At 51.3% G+C, this 20,961-nt stretch overlaps 1 protein-coding gene across 2 annotated transcripts in view; it reads right to left on the reverse strand.

The window, feature by feature from the left end:
* LOC102958111 (pseudouridine 5'-phosphatase) overlaps nt 1-20,961 on the reverse strand; it is a 173,396-nt gene that overhangs the window by 97,333 nt on the left and 55,102 nt on the right. For both annotated transcript variants that reach the window (XR_006213349.1, XM_042973772.1), the window contains exon 3: nt 9,470-9,699. Coding sequence is in view for 1 of the 2 variants with exons in the window: in XM_042973772.1 (XP_042829706.1) it covers nt 9,470-9,699 (230 nt within the window). In the remaining variant the exon portion in view is untranslated. The remainder of the gene's footprint in view (nt 1-9,469; nt 9,700-20,961) is intronic.

Raw genomic sequence — 20,961 nt, forward strand, 5'->3', positions numbered from 1 at the left:
CCCAAGCCGGCTGTCACAACACAGAGGAAGTACGTTGTGTTTCATTAGAAAGGAGAGTGAGTGAAAAGGTAAGGAGCCCTGGGACGCCCACCCTCCCTCCCCTGCCAGCTCAGGCATGGGCTCCGCCGAGCGTCCAGCACAAAAGGAGCCACAGGGCCGCACGGTTAGGTCACCAGAGAGGTGACCTGTCCCGTCCTTCCCTGTTCTTTAGAGAAGAGAATGCAAACATCGTCTCAATGCTGGCATACGGAGTAGGCAGTGCTGGGCACAGCCCAGAGGATGCCGTGGAGAAGGTGTCCCAGCCCCAAAGTCGGGTGGGGAACAGAGGGGTTCTGGCTCCATACAGGTCAGGAGAAACTCTCCGGAGTATAAAAAGCAAGCCCCACCTCTCCAAGGCTCTTCCTGGGGTCTGCAAATGGCATGTGGGGGAGTATTTCTTGCTAAGATTCCGAGGGGACCCAAATCCTGTTGACAGCCATAGGCGTAATGACAGAACCACACGTGGCTGTTCTGCTTCTCTAAGACCGGGCAGAGGACACTCAGCACCTGACACAGGCCTCCCGCCTCTGCCCGAGGCATTTGTAGGAGAACCCCTGGACCTTCCACGGGGTTTACCTTGCAGGTTTTGACCTTTTCAGCTTCTGAAGCAGTCTCTCCCCTGTAGTAACAGGTGGCAGTTAGGAGCTCAGACTCTCGCTCAGCCACGCGTCGCCCAGACTGAATTAGCAGTTGAATGCGCTAGAACCAGTCCTGTGAGTGCGACACCAGCCTTCTCCTGACCAGCAGCACCTCAGGACCTGGGGGCGAGCACTAGTGGGTCAGCAACAGGACCCTGGAGGAATGAGGTATCTGAACCCCTAGACAACCATCGGGAACCAGCAGAGAAGGAGCCGTGGGAGAAAGCCCAAGACCAAGGGGCTCGGAGTTGCTGTATTCCTGATGCCAATGTGATTTCGACACATCCTTTTCAAAAAATTTTTTTAACGTTTATTTATTTTTGAGAGAGAAAGAGAAAAAGAGACGGAGAGACAGAGCACAAGCAGGGAGGGGCAGAGAGAGACGGAGACACAGAATCCGAAGCAGGCTCCAGGCTCCGAGCTGTCAGCACAGAGCCCGAAGCGGGCCTCGAACTCACAGACCGTGAAATCACGACCTGAGCTGAAGTCAGACGCTTAACCGACTGAGCCACCCAGGCGACCCCTAACACACATGCATAGTCCCATCTGCATTGTATAAGTGGGAAAACTGAAATGAAGCATAGACACGGTGGAGGGCAGGATGGCCCCCAAAGATGTCCATGCCTAACTGACGGGAACCTGGGACTGTGGTCCCTCAAATGGCAAAGGGGCTCTGCAGACAGGATTCAGGTTCTGGACCTGAAGATAGGGCGGGTGTCCTGGGTGGAATGGGTGGGACTGATCTAACCAGGTGTTCCCTAAAAAGCAGGACACTTTCTCTGGCTGGAGTCACAGTGATGCTGCGGACGCAGAGATTTCAAGTGTCGGGGGTTGGATGCAGCCTCCTTGCAGGCTCTGACATGTGGGAGCCACCTGCAAGGACCAGATAAGGCCTGCAGGAGGTAAGGGCAGAGCCCCGTGGACAGGCAGCAGGGGAAAGGAGACCACGGTCCTGCCCTGAGGGGAAAAGGATTCTGTGTGCTCCCTGATGAGCGTGGGGCCACATCCTTCCTGGCTCCATATCTGAGTCCTGGGAGGGGGCGCCGAGCTATGCCGTGTCCAGAGTTGTGAGCAATGACCCCAAAGACTACAGGCAACTAGTCCTAGGTCAAGCCTCACAAGTCACAGGGAAGGCTTTGCCAGTATACTTAGCTATGCAAAGATGTGTTCACCTAATCAGATAAATCACATATTCCTCCCCCAAGTATCAAGGAACACTATGTGCTAATTAGGTGACAGCTTACACAAAGGAACCTGGCGAGAAATTCCCATCCCAATGGGCAATCTGGTTTATTTGGGCAACATTCACCGCCACCTTCCTTGTGCCCTCACCTGGGGGATGATGCTCTGCTGTCGAAAACAAGGAAGGATTGTACATTCAACCCACTGATGGACAAGATACGTGATGGGGCTGCAGATGTCCAGAAGCAGGAGAGTGTTCCAGAATAACTAGTCCAAGGCCCCCTGCACCCCCCAGCACGGGGATCCTCTCATGAATAGTTTGCACAAAGCTGTTGCCACGTCTGGACTTAAGCGGGTTGACAGTTGTCCTTGTTGGCCTGGGATGGACTTCCCAGGGCACAGGGATTCAGAGGTAAAAACTGCCATAGCCCTCAGCCACTCAAGATGACCTACTCCCCTAGGTTTAAACACACAAAGTGATGGGGACACATCCTAGTTTGCACAGCCTTAAAAGAAAAAAACAACAGGGGTGCCTGGGGGGCTCAGTCAGTTAAGTGTCTGACTTTAGCTCAGGTCATGATCTCACAGTTTGTGAGTTTGAGCCCCATACAGCTCAGAGCCTGCAGCCTGCTTTGGATTCTGTGTCTTACTCTCACTGTCTCTCTCATGCTCGCACTCTGTCTCTATGTCTCAAAAATAAACATTAAGGGGCGCCTGGGTGGCTCAGTCGGTTAAGCGTCCGACTTCAGCTCAGGTCACGATCTCGCCGCCAGTGAGTTCGAGCCCTGCGTCAGGCTCTGTGCTGACAGCTCGGAGCCTGGAGCCTGTTTCAGATTCTGTGTCTCCCCCTCTCTCTGACCCTCCCCCATTCATGCTCTGTCTCTCTGTCTCAAAAATAAATAAACGTTAAAAAAAAATTAAAAAGAAATAAACATTAAAAAAAACCCAACAACAAAAAAATCACCGTTGAATTTGTTAAAGGCCATCCTTGGAAACTGTTAGGGACTATTCATTCACTATTTATTTAACCCAGATTGTGACGAATCTAGTGTTTCTCAACCATGTCGTTTATCATCGCTCCCTAAGGAGCCTCGCAGACATTTCCCCCTCCATGACGTGCTGACGCAGAGAAGGCGAACATGGAATCCAGCAGGGACCAGAGAGGGACAGAGTGGCCAGGCTGACCGGTTTCCCCTTCATGCCGCAGTGGGGGAGGCGTGTGGGACAGGACAGGGAGTCAGAGCACTATCACAGTAGTGAGAAACACTGGAAAGGCGGAAGCAGGGGTTTAGGGAGGAATCTGTAGGACCGTGATGTGCCCTCCCCGTCCACACTGCTGCTCACGACTAGAAGTGACTACTGCCCTCCCCATCCACACTACTGCTCATGCCTGGAAGTGACGGGTGCCCTCCCCGTCCACACTGCTGCTGACGTCTGGTAAGAATTATTTCTCTGCACAACTGCTTAGTTCGTTTTTCAGAAATGCCAGATACAATGCCGTCCTTTCAAACATCTGATCTCGTGTCCAACTTTCCCTAGGAGCGAGGTGGCTTTATGCAGACAGGTTAGCCCCCACATGGTGTTATGGCTGGCTAATGAGGGCTATCATTCTCGGAAATTGCTGATACGTGAAGATCCCACAGCCTCACGCACAATCACACACAGAACGGAGGGACCCGCTAGGCAGCTGTGGTGGCACAACCACGTGATAGGTCTCAATTGGGAAGGAGCCCCTCCAGTAATGTCGCAAATCACGGCAACAAAAGTCGCTCCGGGCATACCACTTTGCGGTTTATGCTGGGTTTGACATATGCGTCTGTGTGCGTGAATCTAAACACCGAGAAAAAAATCAGCTGCTTAGTGACGTGTTTCCCGGGAGTGACCTGCAACAACACTGCACGGAAACATCACACGTACACGGAGCGCGGAGCTCCTCCTGCGTGCACGGTCTCTGTAATTGCGAGGGACAATGGTGCTGCCACGACTTTTGTTTATTCAGTTCAGCCGATCGGACGGTGCGGGGCCAACACCAAGAGCAATTACTAACTATAGTTGACTCTGAAACGGAGACGAACACCTAGTCACTACTCGATCGCGGCAGACGTGTGCGTGGGACGCAACGTGGTATTCACCGTCCAGGGAGATCACATCTCTCTGTCGTCCCATTAACCACACTGAATACCAGGTGATTAGGGTTGTGAATCCTGCGTGGTGCTGTGAAAGAAATATTCTACACCCGTTTGGTAACGACAACTGCAAAAATCTACGAATGGCTGCCTCACTCACTCCAAAGTGAAGACAGAAACGCGCTCCTGTTTTTATTGAGAGGCGCTCCCACTGGGGGCGATGCCGCAGAAGGTCTGGAAAGAGGAGCGGGGCATGTGTGAGGTCCTTAGCATTGAGGACGTCACGGATGGGACGTCTGGACTCTATCTGCAGGACAGTGGAGCCACGTGGGTGGAAAGGGGCTGGGGAGACGTGGGAGGGAAACAGTAGGTCCCATAAGCAGACGTGCTGGTGGGCTGGAGGGTAGGCAGACCTGAAGGTGAGACAGAGAAGGCAAACATGTGGCTACGTGGGATCACACTGCCTGATGTGGTGGTGTCAGAAGGCCATCCCGGGGTGGTGGCCCAGGATGAAGACAGGATGAGGTCCGGGATGAAGGAGGGACGTGACAACCAGACACAGGACTATTCCCAAGTGAGGAGACCACAGGAGCTCAGCAAGCAGAGGGCAGGGAGTGCGGCCAGCGAGATGCTGAGCATTCAGCGGAGGGAGGAAGGAAGTGAATGACAACGAGGGGGCTGGAAAAGGAAAACAGGGACCCTGTGGGGGTCAGGAAAGTGCAGAACATGGTACGGTGACTACAGTTACGTGGAACTGAGGACAAGTGAGTGTCAACGGCGGCAGGAAGATGCTTTTTCTGAATTCTCCTTATCTTTCTAAAAGCACAGGCTCCCTAAACAATTCGATCCTCATCCACGGCCCCCCTGGGAGTTTTACAACCAGGGAAAGTTGACTCTTGCTGCTGAAGAGAAGTGAGCACAGGTCAGGACCTGGATAAGAAATCGCCTAAACATTATGACATTGCCACAAAGCTATCACATCTTCTCCCCGTTCCAAGGGCCCATTTATTTTTCCCGAGACTCATTTGTTCTCCTGAAAGTGTCCCTCTGTCTCCCTCGAACCCCTATTAAGATGGTATATAAGCCCTAGATTTTAGCTGCCTCCTTGAATCACATTTTTCTCTGAACTGTGCCTCCATATGTGAATAAAAATCTGTCTTGTCTCTTACTAATGTCTCTTGTCAGTTTAATTTACAGGCACCCCGCACAGAACCTAAGGGAGTATAGGAAATGTGTTTCCTCCCCGACAGTGGAATTTGGAAAAACAAGCAAACTCCTCCATGGAAACTCAGTAGGGGCACCAAGCACACATAGGTTCAGTGCAACAGAAGAAATAAAAGGATAGTAGCTGTGAAGGTAATATTCAAGATAGTTGAGTTTTTTTGTTTTTTGTTTTTTTTGAATGAAATAAGGGAGGGCCTGGTAAACCATGTTGCAGGAGGCATTAGATGATACTGACACCATTGTATGTGTGCTGAGTGGTTGTGGGTGACAGGAGGCGGCAGTGGTCTTGAGGCCAGGCCAGGGATGTTGGAGGCGGGCAGGTCCAGAAGACCCCTGGAGGTAGCCGACGATGCCACAGAGACTCTCCTCACCCCCAGAAGGGGCTCCAGCACGGCTATGCCTCTCCCAGAGGGGCCGGGAGTGGAGACTAACTAAGGAACATCCTATCACCCAAAAGACAGAGCGCGTGGCAGAGCTCAACTGGCCACCGAATCAATTTTAAATTTGATGCCAAAAGCATACGCTTGCTTCCCATCGTTTCGGGAGGTAAGTAAGTTTTTCAGGCAGCAACATCCTGACAGCCCACGCCTGTCTGAAGACTTTGGGGATGAAGACCACATACAGTAAAACGAGAGAGAGAGAGAGAGAGAAAAAGAGAGACAGAGATTCTTACCATTTAGGTGTATGAACGCTTAATGTGCACAACCTTCTCAAAAACAAAACAAAATTAAAAAGGAATAAAAAAGGGGCGCCTGGATGGCTCAGTTGGTTAAGCACCCAACTTCGGCTCAGGTCATGATCTTGCGGTCTGTGGGTTCGGGCCCCGTGTCAGGCTCTGTGCTGACAACTCAGAGCCTGCAGCCTGCAGTGTGCATCAGATTCTGTGTCTCCCTCTCTCTCCCTGCCGTTGCACTGCTCATGCTCTGTCTCTCTCTCTCCAAAATAAAATAAAACATTTTTAAAAATTTTTAAAAAGAATTAAAAAAAAAACCTTGAAATTCAGCTTTTAACATAAACAAGACAACTAAAACATGCAAAGTACTGACTGGTCTGCTTCTTGGAATCGATCTTAGGATTCACGTGAAATAAATGTCAAGCCCAGAAGTGACGTGTAAATGATGCCGTTGTTTTTATTTTGCCCCGCAGACGTGCATCTTAGCGGCTAGGGCTAGAAAGTCGAATGGAGAGCTCACACACGCAGAGGGCCTGGGGGCGACTCCCAGCTTGTCCCTCAACCTGTGTGGTGGTGTGGAGCCTGCAGATGGTCGAGCGCTGTGGACGCTGGGGCAGATGACCTCACCGCACAGGGTCTCTGAGAGTACCCAGCACATACCCGATGAGTACTCATTAGAGTGTTGAGGATGGGACACAGGGACTTTTTGGGGAAGGCACCACCTTTGCTAATTTTTAGCACAAAAGAATAACTCATACATAACTCAGAAATAATCGTTTGAGAACTTGTGTAACGTCAGATCTGCTAGGCATTTTCTCCTAGTAAAACGGTAACTAACGCTTTAACCTAATTTCCTCCTTTTACGCTGCTTGCTTTTCATTCCTTTCTATTCCTACTACTGTAGCTAATTAATTTGATGATACCCACAGCATAAAACGTTCCCGACTGCAACCATGAATCTCTCTGGGGACTTAACAGTCATATGAAATGCCCCTGAACTTGGCAGGCTCACTAGACTTCTGCACCCACATTGCATCAAAGAGAAAGGAGCCGGACGCGTTCTAAGAACCTTCTCGTATTTCAATAACCCTCTTTGCAAGTGCTTCCTGCACGAGAAGAAAAAGCCAAGTACAGCGTCTCCTCAACCAGGAGACTGATCAAATCTTGCTTTCATTTTACCATACGCACAACACCTGACGAAAAACCCGGAAAGCCTTGACTATATATATTTGCCTAAGAAACAGGACCAGAAAGGTTTCGTTTCCGCAAGACAAAGCCGTGCATAAACAAGTGTGGATTAGTAACCAGGGTGATGCCTAGAACACTTTATGAAATAAATTACTATAAAGACAGGCAAGTGCTCATTTTCCTTTGACGAGTTTAAAATCAATATTGTCGACGGGAAGGACACGGGGACGCACGGACAACACGGGAGCTGTGGGGCTGAGTGTTCAGTCGCAGCTGGGTGTTCCCTCCGCAAGTGGCCTCACGCAAAGGGGTATGTGAGGGGCAGCGAGTGTCTTCTTATAAACTGGGTCCGCACACACGTGAAAACACGCAGATAGCGTGTTTCCACTGACACCATGCCTGGCGGAAAAAGGACAGCTCTCCTGGGAAGAAAGGTAGTATCTTCTTCCTGCAGCTGCCTTGGCCACGCAGGCAGCTCCCATGAGGGCACACGGCCTGTGCAGACTCTCTCGGCTCCTACGATCTACTGCAAACGGCTTTTCGAGGAGGACGGCTTCACAATGTGAAGGCAGAGAAACCTTCAGGGAGTGAGGGAAGGTTCTCAGGAAGATTGCATTTCCGTGCAATCTTGTTGTAGGAGGACGCCACGCATTCAGGTACCTGGACGCCCGGATACAAGAAGCACATGCAAAAGGTCCACCCCGGACCTGTCCCGCGGCCCTGGAATGGGGCTCAGGGGCGGGGCGCTCGTGGGTTCGTCCCTTGTCATACAACTGCTGTTGAGTTAGCTTCACGGATGAGGCTGAAATCAGCCCAGATCCGTGTATCCTTGCGAATATGGTACCCAAATCGCTCAGTGATCCTGTATGTCTGTGATGTTACAAAAAACCTATGTTTGGTCTCGTTCCCTGGCTCCTGGCACAGAGCTCCCCAAACGTTTGGAATTTCTTGAGCATCTGGGGCATCTTTTGTTTTCGTAATAAGCCCGTTTCAACCACACCGGGGTTTCTGCTGATCAGGTGACTACCTGGGTCCTTAGATGTGCCTGGGATGAGGGCAGGCTTCCAGAAAGACCAAGGTGCAGTTGGAGGAAAGAGAGCTTTTAGACCTGGCCCCAACCGCCAGGGGCAAGGATTTAATCACCAATGGCCAATGATTTAACCAATGATACCTAAGGCATGAAACCCATAGCAAGTCCCCTAAAACATGGGGTTCTTAGAGCTTCTGAGTTGAGGACCAGTCTGAGGTGCTGAGACAGGTGCCACTGGAGAGGGCGCACAGTCAGCTCTGAGGCCACCCCCTCTCCCTGTGGTTCTGGAATCTGCAAGGGTGCACAGTCAGCCCTGAGCCCTTTTTTCCCTGTTATTCTGGAATCTGCAAGGGCGCACAGTCAGACCTGAGCCCGCCCCCTCCCAGACCCTCTCTCGGTCGTTCTGGAATCTGCAGGGGCGCACAGTCAGCCCTGAGCCCTCCTCCTCTCAGACCCTCTCCCTGTGGTTCTGGAATCTGCAAGGGCGCACAGTCAGACCTGAGCCCGTCCCCTCCCAGACCCTCTCCCGGTCCTTCTGGAATCTGCAAGGGCGCACAGTCAGCCCTGAGCCCTCCTCCTCTCAGACCCTCTCCCTGTGGTTCTGGAATCTGCAAGGGCGCACAGTCAGACCTGAGCCCGCCCCCTCTCAAGAGCATCTCTCTCTTCCTCTGGAATCCGCCCCCACGGGGGCTAAGCTGTCCATCCTAACAGTAACAGTGCAGGGAGAAGTGAAGCAAAGCTGAACAAACACGACCCACTGGTTCTGAAGTCGGTTCTGATCTTCAAACCCTTTGCTCCGTCTGCACTGTGCACCCCGCGTACCAAAGCGGTCCACACAGGGTGGAGACAGGGCACTGGAGCCCACACTCCACCAGGGCCCCCTTCCCGTAGAGGAAGAGAAGCCTGGAAACTCTGTGATAAAACCAAAGGTCACTATGAGCACAAACTCTGCAGTAACAAAACATCCCTTGAGAAGCATGTGGGGAGAACGGGGAGTTTTGAGGATTCACATTTGCCTTGCAATCAGCATGTGCCCTGAAGTCTGCTCGCTGCAAATACGGACGTGGTCGGGCCACATCGTCACAGGGCCCCTTGGCTGCACGGTGCCCGTCTGCAGCGTTACGGCGAACGTAAGCGCTCAAAGACAGCGTGCGCGAGTCCCAGACCACTGGCCTGGTGACGCGGGGGGAGACGCTCCCCCACAACGTGCCGTGCTCCTCCCGCGCCCCTCTGCCCCGGCCCCTCCCCCGCCCTTGTCTCCGAGCACAAGGGCATCCCCGGGTGGCCGCCCGACAGTGACCACAAGGCGCCAGAGTAGCGGCCAGAGCCCGCCTGGGCGACCCCCGTTTCTCCCCTCTGCGGGGCTTACCTGGTGGGTGGGCGGAGCAGGGGAAAACCTCTTGGCACAGACTAGAAATATGTCGGGATGTGGCTTCCCGTTGTTCACTTCGGGGTCATCCCCCAACACGATGTGGTCAAACAAGCCGAAGAAGGCCTGGTGTCTGCCGGTCTTCATGTCAAACGATGCGCGGCTGGAGCTGGTGGCCACGGCCAGGGGCACGCCGTGCCGGCGCAGATGGCGAATCAGTCTCTCCACCCCTGGGGAGGAGGGCGGAAAGCCGTGAGAGAGGTGGGGGGCACCGGGGCCAGAAGGCGCCCTGCGGGACCCTGGGCTAGCTCCGCGACCTCGAGTCCCCGCCGCCTCTTCTCGGGAGGGAGCTCACGTGACACCGACTGGACGGGGCGGGTGCTTAGAGGCCCTGGGCACACCTCCTCAAAACAAAACTCCAGCACGGTTCAGGGCTTCCCGATAGCATTTCCCAGAGTAACACAGGCAATTTTAGCGGAAACAAACTCTGCTTCCGCTTTTGTGGAAACGTGGAAAGCAGGCGGGGTGAGCCCAGAGAGGTGTCCCTGCTTGGCGGCCCAGGTTCCGTTCCCTCTCCTTTCCTTTCGCGATGAATAGGCAATGATTGCGCTGCTCGCGCGTTCTGCCAAAAGCCCCTATTCCACTGAAAGCAATTCAATCTCTCCTCACACTGCTGGGGAGGGGAGAGCAGGAAGGGCCTTGGAGCACAGGTCCCGCGCAAAGGCGGGAGCCGGTGGGAAGCTGCAGCAGCAGCCGGTGAGGAGCAGCGCAGACACCAGACTGTGCTTAACGCGGCTGAGCAACACCAGCAGCGCGGCACGTGAAAGCACGATTCGCCACGCTAACTGCGAGGAGTACGGGGGTCGCGGAGGGAGATGCAGCCGCGCACAGACATGGGGAGCGGAGGGAGACGCAACTGCGCACAGATACGTGAGGGGTTGCGGGGGGAGATGTCTCTGCGCACAAACACGTGGCAGGGGTCGCGGAGGGACATGCCGCTGCGCACAGACACGGGGCAGGGGACGCGAAGGGAGATGCCACTGCGCACAGACACGGGGGACGCATACGGTGATTCCGCAGCGCACAGACACGTGGCAGGGGTCGTGGAGGGAGATGCCCCTGCGCACAGCCACGGGGAACGCATATGGCGATGCCACAGGGCACAAACACGTGGCAGGGGTCGCGGAGGTAGATGTCGCTGCGCACAGACACGGGGCAGGGGACGCGGAGGGAGATGCCACTGCGCACAGACACGGGGGACGCATATGGCGATGCCGCAGGGCACAAACACGTGGCGGGGGTCGCGGAGGGAGATGTCGCTGCGCACAGACACGGGGCAGGGGACGCGGAGGGAGGTGCCACTGCGCACAGCCACAGGGGACGCATATGGCGATGTCGCAGGGCACAAACACGTGGCGGGGGTCGCGGAGGGAGATGTCGCTGCGCACAGACACGGGGCAGGGGACGCGGAGGGAGGTGCCACTGCGCACAGACACGGGGGACGCATCTGGCGATGCCGCAGGGCACAAACACGTGGCGGGGGGTCGCGGAGGGAGATGTCGCTGCGCACAGACACGGGGCAGGGGACGCGGAGGGAGGTGCCACTGCGCACAGACACGGGGGACGCATATGGCGATGCCGCAGGGCACAAACACGTGGCGGGGGTCGCGGAGGGAGATGTCGCTGCGCACAGACACGGGGCAGGGGACGCGGAGGGAGATGCAGCTGCACACAGCCACGGGGGACACATATGGCGATGCCGCAGGGCACGAACACATGGCAGGGGTCGCGGAGGGAGATGTCGCTGCGCACAGACACGGGGCAGGGGACGCGAAGGGAGATGCCACTGTACACAGACACGGGGGACGCATACGGTGATTCCGCAGCGCACAGACACATGGCAGGGGTCACGGAGGGAGATGTCGCTGCACACAGACACGGGGCGGGGGTCGTGGACGGAGATGCTACTGCGCACAGACACAGGGCAGGGGACGCGGAGGGAGATGTCGCTGCGCACAGACACGGGACGGGGACGCGTAGGGTGATACCACTGGGCACAGACATGGGGAAGGGAACGAGCACGGTAACACCGCTGTGCACACATACAGGGAACACGTAGGGCCATATCGCCGTGCACACAGCCAGTGGACAAAGGGCGCGTCTCAGAAACCTGTCAACCACAACAGTACCTTTCCGCCTTAAACCCATTTTGATTATGACAGTAACATCTAAATCCACACACAGCACTAATCACTCATAATGATTTTTATTTCATTGTATTTTACCTTAATGTTTGTTTATTTTGAGAGAGAGCGCAAGTAGGGGAGGGGCAGAGAGACAGGGAGAGAGAGAGAGAGTCCCAGGCAGGCTCCGTGTCGTCAGTGCAGAGTCCGACATGGAGCTTGAACCCACAACCCAGGAGATCATGACCTGGGCCAAAATCAAGAGCCGGACACTTAACCCAAGGAGCCACCCGAGCACCCCTAATATAATATTTTTAAATTGTGTAATCATTACTATTTCGGTAACTGCATGAGGCCATGTTCCTACTTTCTTAGTCGCAACAGAAAAGATGGACACGGTTATTTTGTTCAAACACCTAAAGCTGTTCACAAAAGCAACAAATACTGTCAAGTGCCTGACCCTTAAGAGAAACAGTTCTGAGATGTTCAAAGGAAGGTGTGGGTCTTAACTCTGTGCGAGGACAATGTTAAAACTTTTTGAAAAAGAAAGCAAAATTCAGCACTCCACTGGATGTGACATTCATAATGTCTGACATCCAATCGAGATGGTACCATGCCTTGGAACGCCTGGGTGGCTCAGTCAGTTGAGCGTCAGACTGCAGCTCACGTCATGATCTTGCGGTCATGAGTTCGAGACCCACATCAGGCTGGCTACTATCAGCCTGTCAGTGCGGAGCCCACTTCAGATCCTATGTCCCCCTCTCTCTGCCCCTCCCCTGCTTGTGCTCTCCCAAAAAAAAAAAAAAAAAAAAAAGTTACCATGCCTATACAAAAGCACACAAACACAGTATATGGCCAGGAGAAAAAAAGCAATGAATAGAAATGGACAGAGAAATGTTTGAGATGAAGGAATTAGCAGATCATGACCTTATAGAAGGTGTATAAACATTATACATATGCCCAAGTTAGAACGGAAAAAAATAACACAAAAACAAAAGTGATATGCAGTTATATACTATCTGCAGAAAACTTACTTTAATTATATTCAGACAGGTTAAAAATAAATGGATTAAAAACCATGTATTATGTAACTACTAATCAAAAGATTGGGTAGCTACATTAATAGCAAACAAGTGCACTTTAGAACAGTGAATGACGGTTCTCAGAGATAACTAGGGACATGTCATAATGACAAGGAGGTCAATTCATCAACAAGACAGAATTCCAAATGTATATGCATCAAATAACAGAGCTTCAAAACACATAAGGCAAAAACTAATAGAACTGAATGGAGAAACAAACTCAAGTTTCAAATTCCTCTGTCAGCAACTGATGGAACAAATAGAAAGTAAGGATACAGCAGACTTCAAAAACATTATCAAGCAAACTTAACTGAATTGACATTTACATAACGCATCACCCAAGATAGCAGAATACAAATTATTTTCAAGGACATGTGGAACACTCAACAAGATAGAACATGAATCCATGAGCTATAAAAAATTCTAAAACATTTTAAAATGATTGAAATCAAACAAAATATGTTCTCTGACCATAAAAGAATTAAAATAGGCATTGATAACTGAAAGGTATATGGAAAATTAAAAAATGGATATTAAATAACACATTTCTATGCAAGACATGAGTCAAAGATGAAGTCAAAAAGGGAAATTAGACAATATTTTGTAGAGAACAAAAAGATAGCATGTTAAAATTCTGCGGATGTGGCTAAAACAGTGTTTAGAAAAAAACTTATGGCACTAAATGTTTGTATTACAGAAGAAGATGGTCTCAAATCAGTCCTCTAAAAAACTGGAAGAATGAAGACCAATGATTAAAGCTTTTACCCCAAGAAAGTGAAGGAAAGGGCAAAGTCAAGTTAAAGCAAACAAAAAAAAAAAAAAAAAAAAAGAGAGAGAGAGAGAGAGAGAGAGGCAATGAAACAGCATAAAAGAGAATACAGATAGATAATCCCTTAAACCAAAAGCTGCATCTTAAAAAAGTTCAATGTAATTGGCCGATTGTTAGCCAAACTAATCAAGTAAAAAGAAGGAAGATCCAAATTTACCAGTTCCAGTAATCAGAGGACATCATCACAGATCCTTAAAGTCATTAAAAGTCTTAACAAATACTATCACGAGCAACTTTGTGCCAATGCATTTAATAACTTAAGATGAAATAGAAAGATTCTTTGAAAGATAAAAAGGTCACTCAAGAAGCCAGTAATAACCTGAACAGCCCAATTCGTAGTAGAGAATTTGTAGTTAAAAACCTTCCTGTATCTAGGATTGAATGGCCTCGTTGGTGAACTTACCAAACACTTGAGAAAGAAATAATACCAATTCTGAACAAACTTTTCAGAAAATAGGAGGGAACAGGTCCCAACTCATGTCATGAGACCAAGTACTTCTCTGATACCAGAACGGACAATAGCCAGACAAGAAAAATACACATCCATACATCTCATGTTATAACACCTTCACACTTAAAAACGGTTTCAACCAGTGTTCAAGTCTTTTTTTATAGTCAGTGTCTACGCAGTTAGAATACATTAGTTGAAAGTATAAAGATGCCTAAACACTCACCCAGTTTGTAACAACTACTGATTAATATCATGGATTAAATCTATTAGCTAAATTTCAATTAAAAACATTTACTTAACTGATGGATGGCACAAAAGAATGCTCATGATAAAAACATGGCCAATTACAAAACTTTGGATATAGTAATTGAAGGTGAGTATTGTTAATCTTAAAAATAAAACTGCCAGGGGTGCCTGGGTGGCTCAGTCATGATCTTGCCGTGCTTGAGTTCAAGCCCCACGTCGGGCTCTGTGCTGACAGCTTGGAGCCTGGAGCCTGCCCCAGATTCTGTGTCTCCCTCTCTCTCTGCCCCTCCCCTGCTCGAACTCTGTCTCTCTCTCAAAAATAAATAAACATTAAAAAAAATTTTTTTTTAAATGAGCCACAGCACACTGAGCTCCTTGAAAGTGGCTGAGAAGAGGGTGAAGGGAAGAGACCACAGCCCTCCGGGTGGGACATCATACAAACATGTGTCCTCCTCCTGTTCAATGTTGTCACCTCTCAAACAGCAATGATGTGCTCTCCCTGTGCAGCTGCTGTACAGGCATGCACACGGGGAGTCACACACGTAAAATCAGTGGGGTGACAACTTGACAAGCCTTACAGGAAGTCCCCAAATAAATGCTGGCTACTGTCATCATCATCACCATCACCTAAAGTCTGGGACACAGTCACTAAGAAAGAAAGAAATTCAAATCTCTCTGGGTATATAATTGGCTGACTCCTTAAAAAAACTTTTGTACCCTTTAACCACTGGATGCCAAGTTTCTCTTATTCAGTCACTGCCCCCGAGAAGTCAAAGACTAAAAATGTAAATGGAGTTCTGTCCTGCAGAGAAGCTGGTTAATTAAGTATATAAATGAAATCCAGCTAACAGCTTCTGGCCCATGGTGTGCTTAAGTCGGTTTAAGGGAAAGGCAGAAAGACAGATAACTATTGCTGCGAAGAATCAGCTCTCAAAGGATTAATCTACACAGGAAGAAGTAAGAAATGTGAATTATCAGCAGTCTTGATAGGAAGGACGCTTCCCTAAAACTTCATCCTAAAGACCCAAGATCGATGAGAGAAAACACGGATGCTGCCATTAAAATGGATTTGGAAAAGGAAAAATGTAGAAAAGATTGAGAGCTGACACGAGCTCTTTAAAGAATTTCTTTGGAATTCACTGAGATATATCCACGGACACCCTACTACCAGCTCGGGCCTTGCGCGAAGCACTTCACGCTAAACACAAACACCTCCAGTGAGAAGTTAACCACGTGGGGGAGACGAGACTCTACAAAAATGTGCACGCCATTAGGAACTGTGGAGTGGGCACTAAGTCTAGATTTGTCTAGAAGAACACCTAGGAAGATGATGGCATGTGCCACTGGGGCCAGGCCATATGCCCTGTTGATGAACGCCAGGTAGCTACCCATAAGCAAAGCAGACCCCAACCCTGTCCTGGGAACAGAGACACGGTGCAGGATTATGCCCAGCCTAGACCTTCCAAACATGTATTCTGTTGACAGGGCATGGCCCCTGCTCACCCCGACCCGCCCACGTGTAAAGGGCTCTCCCAGAAGGTGGCTTTCACAATCACCTGGAAGGCAAGCAGGCTGTAACACCTTGATGTTACAGATTAAAGGCCTGGGATTGAGTATAGTGGCTTGACTCCTGGTCCCCAAAAAGATATGTCCAAGTCTTAACCCCAGGTCCCGTGACCTTATTTGAAAACAAACGATCTTTGCAGAGATGATGAAGGATGTTGAGAATAAGATCATCCCGGATACATCCAGTAGCTACTGTTTTAGTCTGTTTGGGCTGCAACAACATGAGCCCACACTGGGTGGTTATAAACACGCATTTATTTCTCAGACTTCCAGAGGCTGGGCGTCAGGACAGAGGAAGAAGCTAGACTGACTCCATAGCTGGTGAGGCCTTCTTGGTCCACAGACAATCAGCTTGTCACTGTGTCTTCACAAGGTAGAAGGAGTGAGGTAGCTTTATGGGGTCTCTTTTATAAAGGCACTAATCCCATTGGTGAGGGCTCCACCCTCCCGACCTGACCACTTGGTGACAGCCCTACCTCCTGATACCTATATACTGGGGGACTGAGGAATGCAATCTATGAATTTTGTAGGGAGCACAAACATTCAGATCATAGCAACTGTGTCCCCATAAGAGAAGAGGAGAGACAGGGACAAGGCTGTGTGTAGACACATGGAGGGATTGGCGGGACGCAGCCACAAGCCCATCAATGCCTGGAGTCCCCAGAAACAAGGAAGGATCCTCCCCTAAGCCTCAGGAGAGCCTATGGTCCCGCGAAGACCCGATTCTGGATTTCTCAGTCTCCCGCACTGTGGGAATGCAAATTTCTGTTGTTGTAAGCCAAGTTGATGGTCATTTTCTACAGTACCTGCAGGAAGCTAATACACGGACCCAGGGTGGCACAGGCAGTGTAGGAGGCCAGAAACTGGGGACCTGACCCTGAAAAGAAGCGAAATTCACAATCGTGAAAGCGAAAAAATGTGCAGGCGGGGATACTCCAGAAATTGTTACCGGTCAAGCAGAAAGCTCAAGGAAAGAAAACACACAAAGGAACACAGAGCTTCCCAGTTGCTATTTCAGTAGCAGAGGCCCCTCCTCCAGCCACCGACTCCAAAGAGGTAGCAAGAGGCAGCCCCCTCCCCGCCCCCCGCGCCTCTAGGGGTCAACCCCTCCCCCCCTCCAGGGGTCAACAGCAGGGAGGCGTGGAAGGTCCCCGGAGACGGAGGGGCAGTGGTTCTCCAGGGGGGTCTCTGACACCTGTCCTCACTCCCAGGAGACATTCGGCACTGCCTGGACTCTAACCTGACTGATTTTTCTAGTCCAAGCCTCGTGACGAACACCCACAGGCTGTGTGTTCACAGCCCCAGGGGAGACGAACCAGTGGTGACTCACACTGTGCGCACGGCCCTCCCACGGGTGGATTCTAACTCCTTCTGTCCTAAGTATGGGGACGGTGACGGAGATGACCGCACCTTCTGCCCTCGGGCCAGGATGCAGGATTTGAGGGACAGGCCGCTTTTGGGTGATGACAATTCCGGGAAGGGCTCTCCTTCCAAGGGATGCTTCACTCTGAACACAGCTCAGGAGCCTGGAATTTCCATCGGTCCCATGCCATATTTGGGCGCACCTGACACCGACTGCCTCACCTACTGCCCAGCGCAAGGCACTGGTTCCCGAGTGGGGGCACTTTTGCTCGCACCCCTGCTGAGGGGCCTTTGGTCACGGAGATGGGTGTTTGGTTGTCACAACTGAGGAAGGAAGTCCTACTGGCCCCCGGTGGGCGGAGACCAGGATGCTGGTCAACGTGGAACAGTGCACGGGACTCCCACCTCTGGACACACGCCCAGAGGTCAGCACCGCTGAGGCCGAGGAGCCGTGCCTTAGCAGGAGAGGCGGTGTCTTGCAAAGTCCAGCTGCTGGGGGGAAGCTGGGCTCTTCCTATGCGTCCAGCGTCACAGCAGGCCTGCGGGTCTGGCGAGCAGCGAGAGCCAATGGAGCCCTGTTCCGCTGGCCCAGAGTTCACGGCCCAGAGAGGGGTCCGCACGCCAGCAAAGAACAGGGTGATGACGACAGCATGTCATGCCCGCTTCATCCACTTTTCCGTAACTGCACCGTCGTTCGAGGTCACGCTGCCCAGGTCTCAATCCCAGCTTCCCGGCTCCTGCAGGGCCTATGTCCCGTCTGAGAGCTGGCTCACGTAGGAAATGTGATGGCATTGGGTATCTTCACGACTCAGTTCCAGGCAAGATAAAGTCACCGTTTTGCAGTGAATGGAGGCCCCCCCCCTGAATTCCCATGTTAAAGCCCAACCCCCCCAACGGGGTGATGCTGGAGACAGAGCCTTTGGGAGGCAACTGGGGTTCTATGAGGCCATGAGGTAGATAGCGTCCTTCCTTGAGTCAGCTGGCCAGGGGAGGTCAGTTTCGTCCGTTGTATGGCTCGGATGCGCATTCCCAGGTGACCCAAAGCAACAGGGCTCCCCCGCGTCACATTTACAGCCCTGTCACCCCACAATAAAGCCCACCAGCCGACAAGGCCTACACAGAGGACTCCCAGTCACGGCTGTGGGGCGTACCGAGGTGAAGAGTGTCCTCCCCCAAAGTCATGTCCCCCTGGCACCTCAGAATGTGACCTTATTTGGAAACAGGGTGTTTGCAGGTGTAACTGATTAAGGGTTTGGGGTGAAGTCATCTTGGATATACAGGATGAGCCACAGGTCCACTGACGGGCGTCCTTATAAGACACAGAAACGTGGGGAAGAAGGCCACGGGAAGAGGGAGGCAGACACGGGAGGGGCGGGGCCACAAGCCCAGGGGCGCCTGGGGCCCCAGAAGCAGGAAGAGGCAGGAGGGACCCTCCACCAGTGCCAGCCTGGGTACGTGTCAGGTGGACACCATCAGCAGCAGCAAGCCTTTACCTTGGTGCCTTGCAGTGCTGGGGACTGCAATTTTGTCAGGAGGGGACTCAGGACCCCAGGGAAGAATGTTCCAGCTCCTGCTGGTCGTTGAGGGGAAGGGGCCTCAGAGGGCAGGTGTTCTGCTCCTCACCAGTGTTCTCCATGCCCCACCCCCCCACGTGCTTCATCATTCCCCAGCTGAAGCCTCTCTGCTTTCATAGACACACAGTCGCGTGTTCTGCCCAGGGTAGGGGAGGATGGCACTCTGGACGCACAAAATGGGACACCAGGTCCAGGGGTCCAGCTACCTTGCACCCAGGATTTCAATGCACCCTGCGGTGCTTTGTGCCCTGTGTTTTAGTCCACCCGCCGTGAAATGTGCATGCAGCCTGCCGCCTATTTTTAAACGGGAAAAGAGTCAAAAGAAGAATGTTCTGGGACACGTGACAAGGATTGGAGATTCCAATGTTGGTGTCCACTCGGAAATCTTTGTGGGAGCACAGCCACGCCTGTTCACATCCCTGCTGGCCGTGGCTGCTTTCGGCTCAAAAGCCGTGGCTGCTTTCGGCTTTCGGCTGAGGAGTGGAGACAAACAGTGCGTGGGGTCTGCAAAGCCAAAAACGCAGACACAGTTTGCCAACCTCTGCTAGACAGCAAACAGGTCAGATGCACGCACTAGAGGAACAAACGGTTGAGACGAAAGACAAGTAAGAGATAAATTTCGTAGGGAAGGAAGTCAGCCAGGCACTGGGATCTGGGTCCCCTGCCTCACACAGGGATGCTACCTGGAGGTATCGGGATTCTTCAAGGGGCCTCACCAGGGAGTTACCATTGTAGAAAATGAATCCACAATTCCAAGGCCTTCTTCCATCATGCATTTAGCTATTTGCTAATTATGCTCAAATTACTGGAGCATTATCAGAGCAAAATGTCAAAACAGTGTGGAGAGTTTAAATATTGATAGTATCTACGTATTTTATACACTGTAAAATAAAATGTGATATCGAATGGGAAAATATTTACCATACAGGTATAGTAATGTTTATAAATAACTAACATTCAATTCCTGTACTATGCAGTTAAATGTCGCTACGGATACTGGACCATTTACCGCGCAGAGAATACTTTATGAATCAGAGGTTCTAACATTTCAATGCAACCAGAAAGGGGCAGAACTTTTATATCTGCAAAACATTTGCTTCATCTTATGAAATTTAGTCTGCAGAAATACCTCATGGGCAAAAATTGTGTATATTAAAATTAAATCACTCTGCTGTACCGACAAGCTTAAAATCTCCATATTAAACTGCCGTGTGCATAGGCTGTGCACAGACCAAGAAAATAAGTTGATTAAAGTTCATACAACCCAGAGGGTATCTGAGTTGGCAGTTGCACATTCTTTTCTGAAACGTGGGGCATTCAGAAGATGTAAGTCAGGTAATAACCGACATTTTGATCACATGCACTCTCCTGCATCTAAACCATCAACTCACAAGGCCACTGCGTTTCGATACCGGAAGGTCTCTGTTCCAGAGATCTTGCCCTCTGCCCTTGAGGCCAGCCCCAAGCCCCACCGGGCCTCGACACAGTCTTCTCTTCCGGCCCATGCGACAAACGCTGCTCTTGGTAACTTCTAGGTGACCTGGAAAACTCAGAATCCCCGATCTGTGCTTCCGAAACGGAGTAAAGGACATTGTTCTGTGTTGCATAAGGGACAATGGCAGAGCAAGCGGGCCAAGTGTGAGTCCGATGTGAAAACCAAACGGCACAGGGCGGTCGGTCGTTAAGCGTCTTAGGGGACTCTGTTAGAAAGACTTTATCCTCAGGAGCCCCTTCCGCACAGAAGCAATGACAGGGATCTTCATAGAGACTCTTCGACACGTGTGGTCACAGCCGTGACAGGTGAATGGAGGACACAGGGAAACGTGTGGTGGCAGTCTATCCTCCTGTGCGTATTTTACCACCTGACTGGAGGTCCTTGGGCCTCTAGCTTTCCACGGATTCCACAGGCTTCCCCAGAAAGATCGCGGAAAGACTGGGACACTCTTTTATCTTTAGTTATTTTTTGAAGTTTATTATTTCTTCTGAGAGAGGGTAGCAACAAGGGATGGGCAGAGAGAGAGAGGGAGAAGAGAATCGCGAGCAGTCTCCATCCATGCTGTCAGCACAGAGCCATACATGGGGCTCAAACTCACAAACCGTGATCACGACCTGAGCTGAAATCAAGAGTAAGATGCTGAACCGACTGAGCCACCGAGGCGCCCCTGGGTCACTCTTTTTGAAAAAGCATACTGAACGCGG

Source organism: Panthera tigris, chromosome X, assembly GCF_018350195.1.
Source record: "Panthera tigris isolate Pti1 chromosome X, P.tigris_Pti1_mat1.1, whole genome shotgun sequence".
Lineage (NCBI taxonomy): Eukaryota > Metazoa > Chordata > Mammalia > Carnivora > Felidae > Panthera > Panthera tigris.